The sequence below is a fragment of the Coloeus monedula genome (assembly GCF_965178545.1).
Source record: "Coloeus monedula genome assembly, chromosome: 1".
NCBI classification, from domain to species: Eukaryota; Metazoa; Chordata; class Aves; order Passeriformes; family Corvidae; genus Coloeus; species Coloeus monedula.
The window spans coordinates 115,243,300-115,263,205 of NC_138781.1; the positions used below are offsets into that span (position 1 = coordinate 115,243,300).

Consider the following 19,906-nt stretch of genomic DNA (forward strand, 5'->3'; position numbering starts at 1 on the left):
GAGCACTTGCAGATATGAAAGTTACCTTTGCCCCCAGCTGAAAGCCCAAGACAAGCACTGACACACTACTTGGGATTCCCCCTAACCCTTTGGATAGAATGAGTTTCTGAAGCAGAAGAAATTAAGTGATACAGGAAGCTGCAACCAGCCTGCATTTGGTGCAACATTTCTGTCCAACATCATCTAATCTGGTTTGTGAACAGGATTTTTTCAGGCAGGGGCTGTTCTTTAGTATTTACTTATGAACCTAATCAGCAGAAAATCCATCTTTAAAAGAAAAAAAGAAATTGCAGCAGTAAATGTTACTGCCAAGTAAAAACATGAAAAAATATTTTTAAAAAGCCACCAGTAAGTTGGTACAGTGTAATAAAGTTAATACATTTCATTAAAAGAAGATAGATTGTAACTTCTAAGTTGAAAAGAAACACTACAGGCAATGAAACCTGACTTAAAAATCAAACACACTGGGCATTCAGAAACGTGTATGAACACCTTAGTCACTGTGCTGATAATACCAGGAAGACACCAAATGTTTTAACAGGCTTGCAAGTCTTTCCTTCAAAAGGAAATGTAGTTTCCTCAAAAAGTAATTTGAGAGGAAAAAGAGATATTCCACAGTAACAATAAAATATATTTTAAGTGTTGAATGAATTTGGTGTTTCTATCCTACCCTATCTAACAATGCACACTGACAGCATGAAACACAGCAGAGATTATTACAGGTTTTCATTTAAATTATTCTCTCCCCTCAAATAATAGTCCAACCAATTTTCAAGGCTGCCTTCAACCACACAGCAATATCCTACACACTGTAGTTTGCCCTAGAGTCAATTACCTGTTCCAAGTCCTCCCAATCAGAATTCACGAGTATTTTTTTAAAACCCTACAAAAGACAAATACGAATATTTACCTCTACAAGTAGACAAGAACATCATGAAATGCAGCAGGAACATGTACTGGTGAAAGTGCAGACTGCTGTTAATATTTCAAACCGTTAGTTCTAATATTACACCTCTGTTGAAGGACTGGAAAGCAGAAAAATTAATCATTTACCAGCAGAGCTAAATCTTAATTCCAGCCAGCCTCTGGGTGCCAGAGTCAGAAAAGATGTCTGTCTCTCCAAGTTCAGCTGCTCAAACTCTAGGCTTTATGTGACTGTGTACCTAGAACAAAGGCTAAGATATGACATTTAGCCCATGATTCTCTTACCTAATGAATGGTTCAAGAAAGAATTAAGCACTTCAAAATGGTAGCCAAGATGTGCACACAGAACAGAAAGCTACCTAGAGACAGCTAATAAATACTTAGTTTAAGGATGCATTAAACTTCTGCCCTACTCTGGAGCTTGTGAAATTGGATCAAGGCTTAAAAAAACCCAAACCAAAAGCCCATATCTACTTGGCACCTGTAGCCTCCCTTCAAGAATATACACCAAGCAGTAACAGCCTTATACTTAGAAACAAAGCAAAAGACAAATCAAGAACAAAACAGGTGATATTTTGTTGCTGAACTCCTAGATTATCAGCCCAAGTGGAGTATTGCCTTTTAAAAGGGAAACAGAAATTCTGACGCCTAAAATCTGCTTGCTGACCCAGTGTGGTTCTTTGCAAAGCCGCCAGAAGCATCACAAGCTCCAGTAGCCAGCAAAAACTGCATACAAGAAAGCCACATCAATGGTTAGGATTGTTCCTTTAAAAAACAGTTATGGTGTAATTTGAGTGTCTCATCCATACAAACTGGTAGAGGTAGAGAGGCTTGACTGGAAGAGACTTTGTAAGGGATTGGAAGGGGGGGGGGTGTTTTTGTTACTGTTTTACATTTTATACCTGCATTTTAAAGCTTTTTGGGTTTTGACTAAAAATACACAACAGGCAGTAGCACCAGAATGACAGTGCTCCCTCAGTTAGGTTCCAAGAGCTACAAACTGCACAGCTGGTGCTTGGAAAGTTGTTTTCCATTTTTAGAAAGCTTCTTGTTGCCCAAAGCCATTTACAAAGGCCAGTTTCAAACAAATACACTCAAACACAAGATTGCTGTTTCCTGTAGAATAATCTCAACATCTTCACTTATTTGTGTTACAAGAAAGTCCCAACCTTTAGAGTCTGATATTTTGCTATTTTGAAATAGCTACAGATCATCCCTATATACACTTCTGAAATGGTTACACAGGTTTCAAATCTCTCCTGCAATTATACTTAGCTATAAGTTGAAAAGGCAACATTTAAACCATTCAAAGCATCTTTTAATAGACGTAATAGACAGATCTACCCATAATACATTCTTTAATATCTCTGAATGCATTTTCAAATTGAAAAGTTCTTCCTTTCCATCAGATGGACAGAAGTGATGGTATCTTCACATACAGTCACTTTAAAAGATTTTTATACCTAATATTACACAACTTAAAGTTTTCAGTTTCATAAACAATAATCTTAAAGGCTGGGTCAATGTGCTCTTAAGCACACCAGAAGAAGGTAAGCACCACAATTTGATTTCCAAGTGGTATGGAAAATCAGCATATTTGCACCATAAACCGCAAGTCACACATAGCCAAAAGAATTACTGACATGCTCAGGCAAATAGGAGGGACCAATATGCACAGCATGGAAGAAAACCTAAACAGCAAACTCCTGAATGAAGCTAAGCAGAAGTAAAAGCAGAATATATGAAAGCAGTAGAATAAGAGTGAGACATCTAAGTGATGTGCTTTTCTCCCTTTCCCATTTTAGACCTGAGAACTTCCATTTTAAAACTTCAGTTTTAAGTTGCTTCCTTCAACATGTGACTCATCTATACTCATTCTAGCTCTCAACTACAGAAATGACAACTCCAGGAATAGTACTTTACTGACACCAAGAATAATACATTTGAAAACAGACACCATCATCCATAATGAGTAAAGCAGCAGATCAAAAGTTGCAACTATTTGGAATATTTAATTCATGACAATAATATAAGCCAGTCCTCCCAAACTGGTACTGTATCTGCTACATTAATTGATACAACAGAGTGAAAAATGTTTATTTCAGCTCTTTATGTTGATTTACCCTTAAGAACTTTGCTTTTTCCCTACTGAGGTGGTTTAAGGAAAGTCTTAAATCCATTCCAACAATCTCTGTTTTATTCAAGCATCTCCCCCCATGTATTCTGTAAAAAAAATCCTGAACTAGCAAAAGACGTCACTTCCAGTAATAGTTAGGAAAAGCAGTTACTTAAACCCTACCCTCTTCTACATTTCAAGAATTCCTGCTTCCAACCAAACTGTTGCTGACTCACTAGCTGCATGTATTTTAAGAAGCAGAGTTACCAAAAATTATCCTCTCTGAAGTGAAATACTGCCAGAAAGCCTGCATCCATCCTTTTCACGTTTTATGGATTTTACTTTATGCTAGTGCTGGTCTAATTCACAGGACAAAGTGTGCAGCCCAGAAGAACATCAAATGCAGTCCTGAAGCACACCTGAAAAGGATGGAAGTTACTCCCAAGACGCCAACATTCAAATGACAAACCTCTAGGCTGCTTCTCACCTTCCACTGGTGTGAAATCTTGGCAAACCAGAAGTGTGGCAAATGCCCTAGGTACCACACTATTACATCCATCCCACCATATTACACTGCACTTTTCCTTTGGAATCTTTTGGATTGAATTCATCAGATTAGAAAAACAGGGGAGAGAGCAATAAGAAATAATATTAATCAACAGCCCTGACTGTGACTGGATGTTTAACGCATTTCAAGCTTTTGTCCTTTCACTAATTAAAGGTAGAGAGGTCAAGAAGAAGAGACAGAATAGCTGTATTTCAGATGCAATCTTAAGTTGACCTTCAGTTAAAACTACCTGGTTCCAGAAAGCACATTTCAGAACAGAAACAGAACCTACAGCACTATCATTGTCCAAAAAACCAGCCATGATTTACAAATACTCAGCTGATTTTTTAAGTGAAGTTTTTATTACTTGGCCCCTGAAATAGATCTATTCAAAGCGATTCACTTTACTAACAACTTATGTGATTTTTCACTTCATATGGTATTGCCTGTGACTATTAACACAACTATTAACATGTGGCACCTTCTGATTCAAGGCAACAAACTACATTTAGCGTTTTTCCCCTACATTTAGCCAAAGGACTTTTTTTTCAAAAATACAAATGAAAGGAAGGATAAGATGACAAATGTTTTCCGTAATATCCAGAGAGATTTCTATATGAAACAAATAAATACTTTGACGAAGTCAATATTTTGTAAGTGTTCCTTCAGCATACTACATGTTATGACTCCAAACCTCTAGAACATAAAGGTGTAAGTAGTTCATCACCTCTCCTGGTAGGCCTACTGTGTTTAGTAGCCTATGCTCAAAAGTAGTGCTATTTTGTTATACAGAAAAACCACTAGTGTAAACAACAATAAGAAACATTTGTATTCAGCGACAGAAAACCAGCTTTAAAGCCACAGTTAGTGTAGTGGTTGGAATGAAAAAAGGTTAGTATTCCTATTTCTGTTTTGAACAAACATGAGAAGAAAAGGGAGCACATGCATTTGAGCATCAAAGATCTTGTATAGAATTTTCCTATTACTCATGCTTTTAATATGTGGGTTCACATAGAAATTTTACCCAGAAAAACATTTTAGCCTTTCCCCAAGCCCCACTGTAACCAGAGGTTTTATCTTGATTTTATCAAATACTACAGCAAGTTATGCTACTGCTATACAGGAATAATTGCACCCTGTTGCCTGTTGCACCTCCCTGCTGTGCATTAGATGTCCCACAAGGAACCAAGCAGAAGTAACCACCCATCACAGTGGCTCAGTCAGCAGTCTAATACCTTACACACATAATTAGGATGACTTTTTATCAGTTCACCCAACTACCAATCTACCAGCAACTGCTGGAACCATTTAAACATAAGAGTGCCAAAGAGTATCAACCTCCTGTTCTTCACTACAATGCTTTACTGAAGCTTTGTTTCCCTGAACAGTAATAGAAGCTTCTGCAAATCCAAAGTACACCTCTAGAAGCTGGCAAAGAGTTAATCTGACTGTAACTGTAACTGACAATGCAGCAGAAGCCGACCAGTACCGAGAATTTAACTAAAATATAAAGTAAACGATCTCAATTTGTTCAACAGGGTTATTTGATTAATTTGGCTAAGATTTGAGTCATTTCTCACAGGACTAAAAGAAATAAAGGGGAGGGCAGAAAGAAATTTTGTTCACGTTTCCTCCATGCCTATTGTGAGACTCTTTGGGCTGGGGATAGCTGTCTGTCTGCCAGACACAAAAATTGGTTTGCAGGATACAACGGCACTAAGCAAAAGAAGTCAAGAAGAAAGTCACTGTACAGGAGTAACAAATAAAACTCAGCATTAAATGCAGAGTGAACTCTTGCATCCTAGGTGACACTCTGTTCAGAATCTGCAATTCATTTTTTTTTCCGCAGATCAGAGCAGCCCTGTATCATTTATGAACTGGTAACCCACACATGCTGGTAAGAAGCATGCACCTCCATCTCCCTCTGCTGTCAAGTCCTCAGAAAACAACCAACTGCAATACTGTCAGCACAAGGCAAATCAGGAACAGTCTAGAGTAGAGTTTCCAACCCTGTTCATGACTTAAGAGAATAAATACAGACTTAAAAGATAACACTATATACCGAAAATATTAAATCAGAAGTTTGAGTTTGGGATTTTCTACCACCACTCCTCCCCAGCTTTTAACTGCTTGTGTTGCTTGAATGCAAAAGCAAGATAATTCAAAGACAATATGCAATTCTTAAGAGATTAAATATATTATTTTCTCTATCTAGTCTAATTTAATTCTATTTTAGCAATTTGAAATGTGGACTGAATAAAGTAAACTGCTGCAAAGTCTCAAATCAATTTATCATACCTCACTTCCTACCTCAGAGCAGTTTATCTGCTCGCCTCACAGTGTTACGACCCAATTAAAAAAAAAAGTAGTACATGAGCTTCTCAATTCTTAGAAGTCCTGAGATTACAGGTTCTTAAAATCTATGCTAACTCTGGGCTTTGGTTATCATGAGGATACATAATTTACATGTTTGTTGAAAAAAATACCCAACCACCAATTACTCTTACACCAGATTTCAACTGCATGACAACGCAGATACTTTTTTGCTTCCAACTAAGGTACAGAATGCTTCAAAGGAGTGTGTTCCTCATGCTGAAGAAAGTGAATACAATAATCAATGTAGAATCTATATGAAGACAGTTGCAACAAAACCTGATGAGAAACAGATTTTAGACAGAGAATGCTAATATAGTAGCATATATTCCTCAAAAAAAATTGAGGGTACCTATGGATCCTCCTTGTTGCTGGTGGCAGGATTACTTTCTTTAGTTTGAAATTGCACATGGTGTAAATAAATAGAATTCCAGTCAACAAGAAATGCAAATTTCTATCCGTACCATATTCAGTGATTTATTTTAGGATGCAGATGCGATTCATTTCTATTTTCTCTTCCTACCCATTTGTGAGATACAGAACTTAATAAGAGTTCACAGTATTTTCTCTCCTAACCTTAGATGTCTACAGTGTGATCTACTCTTCTACATACACATTAAGACAGGAAAATCAGGGGGCAGTTGTTATTAGACTAATACAGCCTCTTGTACTGCTCAGCATAGCTAGAGCCCATGTGTGCAAATTCCCATTTATTTCATAGCACAAAGAACTAAATGGAAAAAATTATCTTAGCAATGTACAAACACTTTAAAGGCTTACGAACCAAAGCCAAAGTGCACAGGTTCAGAGTAATTCACTACTTGCATTGTATCATAGTATTTATAGGAAGACATTTGTCCTGTATTGTTTTCTTGACAAAATTAATACATAGTACTTTTTCCTGCAACTTTAAGAGCTCACTAAAAGCTATATATTATGTTTGCAATATTGGTAAAAATATAAGAATGGCACCAAAACAAGAAGGAACAGCAATGTGCTGCTCAGGAGAAGACTAAACAAGCACAAGATTCCTCTTATTCTGCACACTAAACTGAATTTAGTATAGATGTTTTCACAGAATCTTAGCTGTAACTTCCATAGTTGTTACCAATTCATGTACCAGAAGACAGCCACCAGTTTCTTACAGATGGTGTTTTCTTTCATCAAGCAAAACAACTATAAACTTCACCATCTTACTTTGTTATGAAATAATCATTACCTTTAATACCATTAACAAGTTTCTAGTTCTAACTGAAATACCACAGAACAGTTCACTGCAAACAACTGCTCATCAATATACTTACTTGCATATTGCTTTTCTCATGTTTCAACTGAGCATGGCTAGTTCAATACAGAAGACTAAGCAAAGCTGGAGTCAGTCAGCCTGAATTATTTAGTAATAACACGTATCTGATGTTAAGATTATACAAAAGCTTCCACTTGTATACTAGAGAATTTATTAAGTCCATTTAGAGAAAGAAGCAATTGTAAAAGAAAACTTCACAGTAGATTACCTGCTTCTGAGGAAATGAAAAGGCCTCCTTCCCAATTGTGTTAAGGGCAACATGATGCTGGCCCTCCAAAATAAGCTGCTTGTTGTCTTCCACAACATATGCCTACAGAATATAATACAAAGACATCTGCAGACCAGAAACTATCATAAGATTCATAATACAGAATTGCTGACTGCACCCTAACTGAAGTGGAACATGCTGTACTTATCGAAACTTAGAGGCTAGCATGACATATTTATGCCAATTTCCACTTCATAATATCTGCATCCTGGTAAATGAGACCCTTTTCTTCAAAGCAGACTGGGTCACTCTTAAAGTTCTGTAAGAGCAAGCATTAACAAACCTCTTAGTTTAAGATTTCATAATTTTCTTTTTTAAAAGAGAACTTACAAGAACTGGGTGCATCCAGAGTAACGTAAAAACATTTAAGGACACTTATTACAGTAATAGATACTAAAACTATCTTTGCTTCTTACACCATTATAGTTCATTTGATTGTTCCCAGAAAAAAAAATTCATATTTCATATGCATATGCCTGAAAGTTCAGGATGCCACATTAAACTGTTTTCTAGCTGTAATGTTTCATGTCCAAATTACCACAAAGGCCACAACCATACATACCTTCCACAGTACCACAATGTTCAAATCCACTTCACTGCATCTTTGTATCAACCTGACTGTTTCATCAAACGATTGTTTCACTGCCCTTTGAGATGCATGAGTATGAGATTGCACATGTGTTCTTTTAAATTCAGAGGATAAGCTTTGGAAAAAGAAGTCTCCACAAGGACTGGCTGAACTTACTATCTACAAGAGAAAAGAAGGAACAAAGTGTTCAGAACAGGATGCGAGCTGACACAAGTTGCCCTAACAGAGCTCATCACTACAGCATTTCAGTTCCATTAACCTGCTTTGCTTCCCTCTGTAAAGCTACAGGATGCCAAACACCTTGGTTTCCATGCCTGGCCTGTTAGAGATCACCCCTATCTAAAGGGCTGTCAAAGGTAATATAGGGAAAACAAGAGCTGTAACTTGCCAGTTTAAAACTACAAATACAGACTTGGAAATAGGAGCTCTGATTATTATCACAAAGCAGCCTACTGTGATGTATCAAGTCTATTACAGAGAGCTGAAGCATCCAACTAAGTAATATGAAAATCATTTTTGCTTATTAATATTTTCCTCAGCTTAGCTAGAATTATTTATCTAAATTAGGAACATACACTTTGCTAGCAATAGCACAGATAATAGACTGCACAGCACATCCCCATAGATACGTGGCACAAACAGAAGTACTGTGCTGTTTGTCATCATGTGTGCCAAGCTCCTCCAACACCAAAAGCCTGGTAAGGAAACTGGTTTTTAAGAGTGACAGCAATGATACTGTGTCCTGAAGCAACTTTAGCTTCCCAATCCCTCATTTTCAAAAATGCTAGCTTTTCCAAAATATGCTGTTGCAGAGCTGCTAATTATTGCACTAGCCGAACACTGGTAGGGAAACAATCTGCTTTTGGAGCAACTTCTCAGAAGGGAGAACCCCTCCCCATCTCCCCACTGTAATAAATTGTTCTCAAGGAAAGGTAAAGTTCCTGCAGCTCAAATTCCAACTCTAAAAATGCAAAGGACCATCTTATGCTTATGAAATGAAATGGTAGTGAATAGGTTTTCTTTGGCTTTTAGAAGCTGAATACATACAGGAAAGATGTACGTTCACCATAAAATAAGTGATCCGACATTCAGCTGACTAAATCCACTACACAGATTGCTGATCTAATGCAAGTAGCCTACTTTCCTCAGGTTTTGGAAAAGCATTTGCTGTACCAAGATCATTTGTTGAAAGGATTATTCAATACCTGTATGTTTAAAAGTATTAGAAGAGTGTGGTAGTCTAAAATCCTAAACTTCTAGAAAAATCAAACAGACTTCTTGAACTGACTGCAACCTCCTATAGTACTTTTGAAATTCTGGGACCAACATCCATTAGTTTTCCAGTTTTTCAAGTAAGCTGTAATTAGAATTTTTAACCTGTCTTAGTACAAGTGTAATTAAGAACAAGAATCTGATATCTGCAGACCTCTACTAGAAAACTAGAGGGCTGGGATATATTTAAAAATAACTACTCCAAAGAGCTGAAAAGGAGGAAAAGCATTAGGAAAAAAAGCTAGCACTGCAATATGATCCCAAAGTAGTTCAACTGTGGAGCTGGGATCCTAATATTCCTGACTATATGCTAGCCTAGGTTACCTTACCACCTCTTTGTCCTTTCACAAGAGAGGGACACCTTGCACAAGACAAAATATGCAGCTGTACCCATTCACCTACCTGTTCATTTCCAAAGACAATATCTGCAAATGTGTAATTTTCTAAGGGATAAAAAGAGAAAGCACCATTTTAGCATCATGAGAAGTCACAACTTCAGCATACAGTATCCAAGAGAGTATTTTTCTCAAAAAGTTACCACATTCAGGAAAGAACCTACCTTCTGAGTTTTTGCATCTCACTGCTTTAAAACATAACTTTGCTCTCTCTCTGCTAGCGAGTTTAGTATCTGAAAAAGAAAAAAGGTGACAAGATTTGTTTTTCACCCTCAGCATCATCAGGATCCCTTAGACAAAAGTCAGTCTTGAACATCTACAAATAGGAAACACTGATGACACACAACAAACACAGCCAATCAGTCATAGCAACTGCACACAACATAACACAACAGTATTTCTTGTGAGGAAAGCTATCAGTCACCCCAGACATGGATTTCAGTACATCACAGAAATAATGTAGCTGTTAATTAAGCTTGTTTTTAAAATTAAGTCTGAATAAGTTAACTGTAAATATACGTTTCTTGAAACACGGACAAAAGAAGGGCTTTAGTATGTTTGAAATGGACCAAGTTCTTGGGCATTAATTATTCTGAAAGCCAAATTCAGCTCCTTGTAAGATTCTTTAAACTGTTTTTATCAGGCAGAAGCTAGACTTGCCATCATTTTGGTCATAAAAATACACACCTTTGTCTCCAGAGATGTTAACAGATTTTTGAAGCTTCCAGTGCTTGCTATTGCTTGAAACTTGCACTATATGAAATTCCTTAACACCCGTCTCACTCTAAGGAAGAGACAAAAGTTATGTCAAAGAAAACCAATCACAATTGTGATGTGATGTGCTACATTGCACAGCAAGTGTTCACTACAAGGTGGCACTGTTAGAATCTTAATTTAACTCATTATTCACACCATTCATAACACACAATACTTAGAGACAAGGAGAGATTGAAGACCCACTGTAAAGTAAAGCAACAGTCCCAGATCACAGCAACTTCCAATTCCAGTAAACAAAGCCACACAAAGAGGAAATAAGGATCCCCCAGAAAAAGATCCACAAGCTAGTATTTTAGATTAAGAACGACTTTAACAAAACCAAGGCTTTTTAACTCCAATGCAGAACACTGTCCACAAAGCTACTTAGTTTCTAGGATTACTTCAGGAGCATTGTTATGTCATAAATCCTAGAAACTCAAGATCTATTTATTTTGGGTTTACATATAGACACAATAAAAAGTTGCTTTTGGAGTTGGCGTCTTTTCTTGTAAAGAGTGAGGTAGTAGTGGAAAACTAAGCCTCATATTGTTAACTTGGTAAGTCCTTTATAAAAACATTCCTCCCTCCCTAAAGGAGTGGACAATATTCAGTAAATGAAGAAAAAAACCAGAATGTACACACCTTTAAAAGAAAATGACAAATCAGCTCAGCAGTTCCATTACCAACTAAGTGTCTATGAATTCTATGAACAGACAATTCAGTTACCTTGCTTTGAGACTGAAAAAATGGGAGCAGCTTTACCAAAAAAATAAGTAAATTTAAATTAGCATGGTATGAAAAACTGAGCATTTTCATCTGCTTTAGTAAGTCAATAGATCACAACAGACATATCTGTCTTTGGATTATATTAGCAAAAATGTCTTTATAGCTTGGTGATAAATGTAAACACAGAAACTTCCTTCAAATTGGAGCTTAAATTTTGACTTTGACATTACCACTAATTCTACTAGTGTTTTCACTGAAAGGTTGCAGAGGACACAGGTAGTTCTGAATGAGACAATCTTGGAAGTTGCGATCAAGAACATTCATCAATTTGGAATAAATCTTCCTAAAAACACTCTTAACTGTAGTCTTGCAATATGATTAGTATAGGAGACTTCCAGAGAGTTGAGGTATAACTTAACATTAATACTCTTTCCAACAGCAATTGAAATGAACAAACATGCAAGGTTTATTTAGTGTTTGCAAAGTTACTGTAGAAAAACCTTTTACTTGAGTGTTGGTTCCAGTGGTGACTCACATCTGCTGAGCTTCAGGACAGTATTATTATTAATAAAAATAAGAACTTACGGTATTGATATTTTCTACATCCACAAACAGCAACATGTTGTCCCCTCTGCCTTCTTCATCCCCAAGTGCATTACTTCTGCAGACAGTAGCCCGAATGTGCAGAGACCGGCTGGTACAAATAACTGCAGTGTGCCTTAACACTCTATGACTAGGAAAGGGAGGAAGGGGGAGGAGAGAAAAGAAAAGAAAAGAAAAAAAAGAAAAAAAAAGACAACATTTTGAACAACCAGGACTGTCCAGACCATGACATCAAGAAATTTAGCTTTCATGTTTGTCAGTATTAGGACCATTAGACAATTTATTTGTTTCAACCACCAAAGATACACTTTTCACTGAAGATACCCTATCAAACCTACTTTATTTTTAATCATCTTGCTGCATGGGTAGGTGCTCTTTAAACATACAGTCTCTTAGCCAGTGTGAAACATTAGAGAAAAAGGGTCACGTGTTACCGTGAGGAAAAACACATCAGAATTATTTCAGATGGAAGACAACTGGCAGAGTGAAAGCAAACAGACACATACTGGCACACAGATATCATTAAGCTATTTAATGCCACAAAATGCCTTGGAAAACAGTTTTTGAGTAAATAAGCCATAGCAAGACCACTACTTAATCTCATCTCTTGCCATAAGTACTTACTAAAAAGCACTAGGATACCACCGCATTCAATAAATTCTCCTGAAAAGGTAATAAAAAATAAAAAGAGAACCAAACCACTGCTACCCTGCCTTTTTCCAGGGGACAGCAGACCCTTTGTGAAAGTCATCTTCCTGTTTTTCTAAAGATGAGTACAATTCCATTCTTAGACACCATCAAAACACGAGGTTTTCCCATGTAGAAGCTTTTAGTTACTGTAACTTCCACGTGGAAACATTTTAGAAGCATGTTAAAGTTTGATATGCATTACCTACTAAATATGTTGAAACATCATGTGACACTTCTTTTTGGGAGGGAAAAATCAGTGGCTTCCTAAACTCTACTTCACAATGTCACAACTGGAGAAGAAACTTTAAAGTTTTGCAGTTAATATTCAGATATACGGATGCCCGTATAGCTTTCAAGTGGCACAAATTATACCATTTTTTAAACACTTAAAAGTTATGCTCAGTCAACAAAGAGCACTGCTAAACCAGAGCAGCTCCCTTAAGTTCCCCATAAAAGTTACATACCATAGGGAGTAAGTACATTTCTCAAACAACCCTCTTCCATCTCTCAAACACCTCCGTTTCTGAATGCTATGAGTTGTAGGGGGACAAGTTCTCTATTCCTGCAGACCAGCTTAGAGCCAAATGAAACGCTAACTTCGGTATTTCAGAAGCTACGGAAAAATCTAAATCAACAGTGCATTTGCATGACTTCAGTTTTGAGAATATGCTACTGATCCACTCTCAACCATCTTCAACTTACTCTGCTTTGGTTTACACTGCAAACTAGTCTCACAGCACATGAACTTTGTTTTTCTCTCAGAACTAGCCTGGAAAACAAGCTTCAGCCACAAGAAGATACTCAGTCCATCTTACTAGAGCTAATCTGAAGTAACCCTGGTACAGACATCAAGCGTGAGGGTTTAGGCTGGGACAGTCAATTTTCTTCACAGTAGCTGGTAAGTGGCCACATTCTGGATTTGTGCTAGAAATAGTATTTACACAGGAATGTTTTTGTTATTGCTGAGCAGGGCTAGCACAGGATCAAGGCCTTTTCTGCTCCTCACCCCACCCCCACCAGCAAGCAGGCTGGGGTTGCACAAAAGGGTGGGAGGGGACACACTGGGTCAGCTGCCCCCCCAGCTGATCAAAGGGATATTCCATACGGTGTCATGCTCAGCAATAAAACTAGGGAGAAGGAAAAAGCAAGGTCTGATGACATGTCTTCCTAAGCAACCATTACACATGATGGAGCCCTCCTTTCCTGAAAACCTGCCTGCCCACAAGAAGCAGTGAATGAATTTCTTGGGGCTTTTTTAGCTTGTGGTGTCAAACATGCCTGTGCACTCTCTCAAGAAACTATAGTCCAAAAAGAAACTATACAACAGCCTGCAAGTCAAACTTGGTATTTAACCCCTCCAAAGAGAACAAATTTCATCACAATACAATTACTAACCAAATATTAACTAAGAACAAAATCTTTTATTCAAGGTAGACAAGATTTTGTTTTATAAAATGCAGAAAGAAATTAGGTTACAATTTTTTACCCTATGCCTCAGAAAGATGTGGTTCCAGAGGAACTAAATATGAACTAAGTTTGTATTAACAGAATTCCATTAGCCCATTACTACTTCAATAAAAGCACTGAAGGCTACACAATTTCATATGGAAATTAGATCATATAGTAGAAAAAATATTGCTTAGAATAGCAGATAACAGGCCATTTTCACATCATCACAGTGATTAAGAGAAATTTAATATTTACTTCTAACATTACAATGTTTATAATGTGTCTAATAAGTATGACAGAAAAGGTAGATTAGAAAAACTTACCACATTTTTGAGTGTTTTTTAATACTTTCATAGTAAAACAAGAAGTTAATTTCATGAACACCTTCTTCGTCTGGTCCCCGTAACCACATTGGCAGCTGCACTGAAGCCCCAGGAAGAAGAACAGCATCAGGAAGCGGAACCTGTATTACTTCAGGTGAACCTCCCGTGCCAATCCCAAAGTCTGCAGAAGAAGCTGAAGACAGCAGTGCTGTTCGCACAGAGGTAGGATCTGTCACAACAGTCTTGTAAGCACTACAGTTCTCAGAGGCTGAAGGACTTAGTGGTGTTAGAACAGCAGTATTCCCACCAAAAGTGAAAAATTCTGGATGCTTGGACACGACCTTCAGTGCAGTAAGAGGACACTTGCTTACATTCACAAATTCTACGTATGCTTTTCTGATTTCTCCACAGAGAAGCCCAGTAGGAAAATTTATAAAGAACACCTATATGGGAGAGAAAAGGGAAAAATAAAAACCTCAACACTGAGCTAAGTTGGGAATGCTCAAGAAAACAACCATTAACACAAACCATACTGCTGCCTAGAGCTTCTTGAGGGGAAGTGAAGAAGGAGGTGCAGATCTCTTTGTCCTGAAATCTAGTGACCAAACACATGGCAATGCCTCAAAGCTGCACAAGGAGAGGTTTAGACTGGACATTAAGATGTGTTTCTATATGGAGAGGGTGGTGAAACAGTGGAATAGGCTTCCTAGAGAGGAGGTTGATGCCCCAAGCCTGTCACTGTTCAAGAGGCATCTGGACAAAACCATTAACATATTGTAACTGGGTGAGGCAGCTGGACTGGATGATCACTGCAGTCCCTTCTAGCTGATCTATCCCACTCTATAGGGGCCTGTCGTTAACCACTTAGCAAGACCATTTTAATAACCCTAGAAGAGAAAAGCAGTGTTTTAATTAACCAGCAGGAATAACTACTCTATATGAATGGCAAGCAAACTGAAAAAAGCTTCTTTGCGTGTTCCCTGTTCACCTTAAAATCTGGCTACCAAACCTATTGCCAACTAAAATTCTAAAGGGAATACAGCAGCTTCAGAAGGATACTAATTTTGAGGCTTCAAGTTTCAATTGGAAAAAATCCACACAAGTTTGTCACTGATCACAAATTACCTGGAAAGATTTAGGCATTAACAAAATCCAAGCCTTCATTGTTAGAATTACATTTACAAACTGCATTCAGCTATTTTCTCAAAACTGCCAACAGGAAGTAGCTACACACCTCCAACAAAGGCATTTCTTCTGTAATAATGGGATCTAAACGTCGATCAGGTCCATATTTAATCGATGTTTTTTCCTCTTTTGTGTTATTAAGTCGAGGTCCTTGGATTTCTAAATCTTGTCGTCCTCGTACAGATAACCCATTGGAAACAAACTTTCCTGAAAAAGAATTTTTAAAACTTTTGTTTAGTTGTGGTTTTTAATTCCTAACTTTGCCTCCAAGAAATGATCCAAAGCTCCCAATCCAATCTCAAAAGTCATTTTGATTTTTGTTACTGGGCACATGCAGTGTTCATTGGTTAAGCAGCCTCACTAACAAAGAACTATTCAAAGCTTACAGTCACATAGCACACAGCTAGTTCAAGTTCCAGCAGCCAGTTATCCATTGCTGTGGACTTACTCTGCCCTTCAATAGTTTGACTACAACTGGAAGGGAACTGGCAGACATAGTGCATGAAGTTGATGCATTCATTTCCTTTCCCAGTTTCTGCCAGGCTGGAAAAGTCACTTAAAGGATTATTTCCTTTAAAGACAGCAACCACTCTCCAAATCGTTTTTATTCAAAAGGTTTCCAGCCTCTAGATAAACAAGCTTCTATTTCTTTCAGACACTTTCACACATTTTAATCTCCATTTCATCCAACAACTAAAGTCTCCATGTGGGAGACAATTTCAGATGAATGACTCAACAAAACAGATCAAGTAGCATGCAATTAATTGTCCATTTATAGATTAATGTAAAGGAAATTCAAGATGCTAAAAAAAAAAAACTTTATCAGCCAAATTTAAATTTGGGAATCTATAAAAAGGACTTCAGTGCAACATTTAAACAAAAGTTGAAAGTTAACAAAGCAAAAGGATGCAGAAGAAAAATGAATGGCAAGAGAGTCAATGAGAGTCCTTATAGATTCATCATGGCATAGATGGAATATTTACATTTTGATTTTTTACTGGTTTCAAAATTTCAACAGATTTAAAAGGAGCAATGAAGTATGGATATGGCATGCTTCCATGGATCCCATGCTTCATGGGATTCCTAAAAGAGACAATTTGTTCTTTTTCCGTTTCAGTTCTCTTATTTCTACATCCCTACCTGATGGAAAGCCTTGCATCATGGTAGTCAAACACTAGAATTTAGTTCTACCCTGCAGAAGCCATGTCTCCTCCTTCCAAAAACACACAATTTAAGATAATAATACACTTACCTGTCTGTAATCCAATAGAAGGATCTATCCCATCTAATGACACAGCACCTTGAACAGTGCCAAGATTATAAACGACTCCCAGAATATGTAGCTCCCCTGTTTGATGGGGAAAGAGCTTTAGTCTTGCCTGTGGAGATATGTTAAATTTTTGTTGTTGTTGCTACTAGAAAGAAGTACTATTACATTTAAATGTCCAATTGCTAAACACACTCACAGCTACATTTACTTTATAGGTGTGTCAGATGTAACTGCAACAGTAAATACAGATCATTTACTAGAGTCAACATTTCCTATACACAGAATTTACCAAACCAGTTCACAGCTGAGAAATGTTCATTATGTTAGGAAAAAATCCTTAAAGCTAACTTCTACTGTGATTAACAGGGGCAGGATCACAGAATGATTGAAGCTGGAATGAACTTCATGGACTTCTGGAGGTCATCGTGCCCAACTTGCCTGCTCAAGCAGGGCCATTTAGAGCCAGCTGCCCAGGACCACATCCAAAGGGCTCTTAACATCTCCAAAGATGGATACTCCACAAACTCTCTGGACAGCCTGTGCCAAGTGCTCAAACGCCATCACGTTTACAAAATAAGTAAGTGTTATAAATAAGGTTATAAATAAGTGTTTCCTGATGTTCAGGTGGAGCCTCTTGTGCCCACTGCCTCTGGTCCTGTCACATTTAAGCACAGTGATAAGATATATGAGGTACTGGAATCTCTGATTCAGTCATGTATTCTGTTAGTTTAGCATTAAGTTCAAATCATAACAAGTTTGAAATGCACACTAAAGTTCAACACTGAAAAAACTATTTTTAAAACAAAGTATAGTACTTACCACTTTTGTCTCCTCACTATTAATTAAAAATTCTGCTATTGCTTCAGTTCCTACCATATCTTCATCACACGTACCCTGAAAAGAACAAACAGCTCTTTAGATACTATTACTCCTAAGCAGAAAAAGTACCATAAATAATATTTCCAATACCCTTCCTAAAGTGTTCAAGGGAAAAAAATCATACAAATTTCCGAACAGTTAGAACAAGCAAGTGCTGCATGCCCAGCTTCTAAGCATTTATGAATTAAAAAAGCAGCTTGAGAGCTCAGTAAACATTTACTTTAGAGAAATTTAAGATTTAGGACTATAAATTGGAACCATTCCCAGTCAGTTTCACTGATATTCACAGAAGTATTTATCACACCATTAAAGTAGCAGTTCAGATCAGGACAGAACGGAAAGTGTAGGGTAAGCCTTGAGACTTAAACTATGTGGAACCATGTTTATAACTCTGGCAAATACTTGCAGCACCTTTAGAGATCACTGTGTTCCAAATGTTTTGGCCAGGGAAACAAATTATTTATGAATTTCCTGTAATATTCAGTATTAGAACATACTAAAACCTTTAAAACATACATGTGAGAGCAGTCCTTTAGAGCTTTCAGCAGCATTAATTGAAGCATTAAGTTAAACAGTAGTACAATAGCTCATCTAAAGTATTCAAAACATTAATTTTGAATACAATAAATTTTAATTTCTCTTCTAATCAAGATACCGGGATGTTCCTATGTTATACGAGCACCACTTCTCAGAACACACATTTCACTATGTACTCAAATGTACAGTAGCTCAAATAGCATAGAGTATTTGATAATCTACCTATTGACACTCATATTTGCAGGTCAAGTCTAGTGTGACTCAAAATACATGTAGTACACGTACAATGAAATCTTGGAAGTATTTTGTTTTGCATTCAGCTTTACGATACACATTACAATTTGTTTGTTAACTTGGCTGCTTTGTACCCTACAGATCCAGGGAGATCTAGCTAAAATGAAAAGAATTTCCATAGCTACTTTTTTTCTTGTATTTTTTCTTAGTTTACACTTAAACCTTCATGTTTAATGTTTATACTTAAATGTTTTCATACTATGGAATTTTGAAAATGAAAAGAATTTCAGTAGCTACTTCTTTTCTTGTCTTTTTCTTTCCATACCTGCAGCTGTTTGGGGTGGGAAAGGATGAAGCTTTCCTTACCCGCTCTTTTGGTTCACCATCATGCTTTGCACCGAACTCTTTAGGTTGAAACTTCCACAGCAATGAAAGGTCAGTCAAAAGGAGTGGAACTTTCAGAGGGTTTCGGAAGGACACTTCTACAGTTATTGGTTCTATTAAAAAAGTGCAAGAAAATAATGACAACAGGCTTTCCCCATTACAGTCTGAAGGCTCACCTATCTCGGAGTATTTATGTACAAACAACTTGACAAGAATGTCAGTTCAAATCTATAATAAGGGGAAATATTATACAAATTTATCTAACACAGTTTATTTCTGAAGTGTAAAAATTGTAACTTTACCTTCTATCACAGCAAGTGGAAATTTGGAGTTATCTGAGTAGCGATTTAAACAGAACTGTGTTGGTTGAAAGTTTGAAGGTATTGTTCCTTTATTTATCACAGACACAACCTGCTCCTCGAGTTCCTTCCACTGTTGTGATGATTCCGAGTCATACTCCTGATCCAGGCTTACATGCGTGGCTGCCTGCTTTTCACCTGGAGAGAGAAAGGCAGTCTTAGAAAGCAAGAACGCAACGTGCAACAGCTGCACCAGAGGGCCACACTGGCAGTTTGGTAACTATTCTTAAGATACTTTAAGTTCTAGGTCACTAGCATTCTTATGCTACAATTGATTTAGAAGAGTGAATTGCAAGACATTTTGAAACACACACATGGAAGACAACACTGAGAATAATTTGAGTATAGTTCAATTTGGATAGCATGGCATTCCAAGATTTTAGCATGCTACATGGTATACTCAGGCTACAGATAATTTTTATTTTATAACAGACTACAACCCCACAGTATAGCCCTGGTTTATATAAGAATTTCCACTCAGCCTTCTTTACATTCAGGAATCAGAGTGTTTCAAATATTTCATCCAAGAGGAAGTTAACTGTAAAGCTAATTTCTAGCACTGCCATTAGTGTCCAGTATTTGCTCCAGCAATAATAACCCCTTTCATGAAGTTCATTACAAACTTGCATTGAAGCTTTCCAGGTATGAAAAACAGTGGCAGTCAGCACAACCACATACACAGATTTCATATTTACACAGGAAGTCTGAAAACATCCAGCAA

General features: G+C 37.2%; 1 protein-coding gene across 2 annotated transcripts in view; it reads right to left on the minus strand.

The window, feature by feature from the left end:
• The window catches only part of TRAPPC8 (trafficking protein particle complex subunit 8), a 52,818-nt gene that overhangs the window by 5,357 nt on the left and 27,555 nt on the right, over nucleotides 1-19,906 (minus strand). The window contains exons 15-27 of one of the 2 annotated variants that reach the window (XM_082296371.1): nucleotides 19,129-19,323; nucleotides 18,809-18,939; nucleotides 17,612-17,686; nucleotides 16,775-16,901; nucleotides 15,572-15,729; nucleotides 14,338-14,780; nucleotides 11,858-12,005; nucleotides 10,478-10,574; nucleotides 9,955-10,023; nucleotides 9,798-9,838; nucleotides 8,097-8,282; nucleotides 7,475-7,576; nucleotides 836-883 (exon numbers count right to left, since the gene is read on the minus strand). In XM_082296371.1, coding sequence (XP_082152497.1) covers nucleotides 836-883; nucleotides 7,475-7,576; nucleotides 8,097-8,282; nucleotides 9,798-9,838; nucleotides 9,955-10,023; nucleotides 10,478-10,574; nucleotides 11,858-12,005; nucleotides 14,338-14,780; nucleotides 15,572-15,729; nucleotides 16,775-16,901; nucleotides 17,612-17,686; nucleotides 18,809-18,939; nucleotides 19,129-19,323 — 1,820 coding nt within the window. The remainder of the gene's footprint in view (nucleotides 1-835; nucleotides 884-7,474; nucleotides 7,577-8,096; nucleotides 8,283-9,797; nucleotides 9,839-9,954; nucleotides 10,024-10,477; nucleotides 10,575-11,857; nucleotides 12,006-14,337; nucleotides 14,781-15,571; nucleotides 15,730-16,774; nucleotides 16,902-17,611; nucleotides 17,687-18,808; nucleotides 18,940-19,128; nucleotides 19,324-19,906) is intronic. The other variant, XM_082296372.1, reaches the window with a different exon arrangement.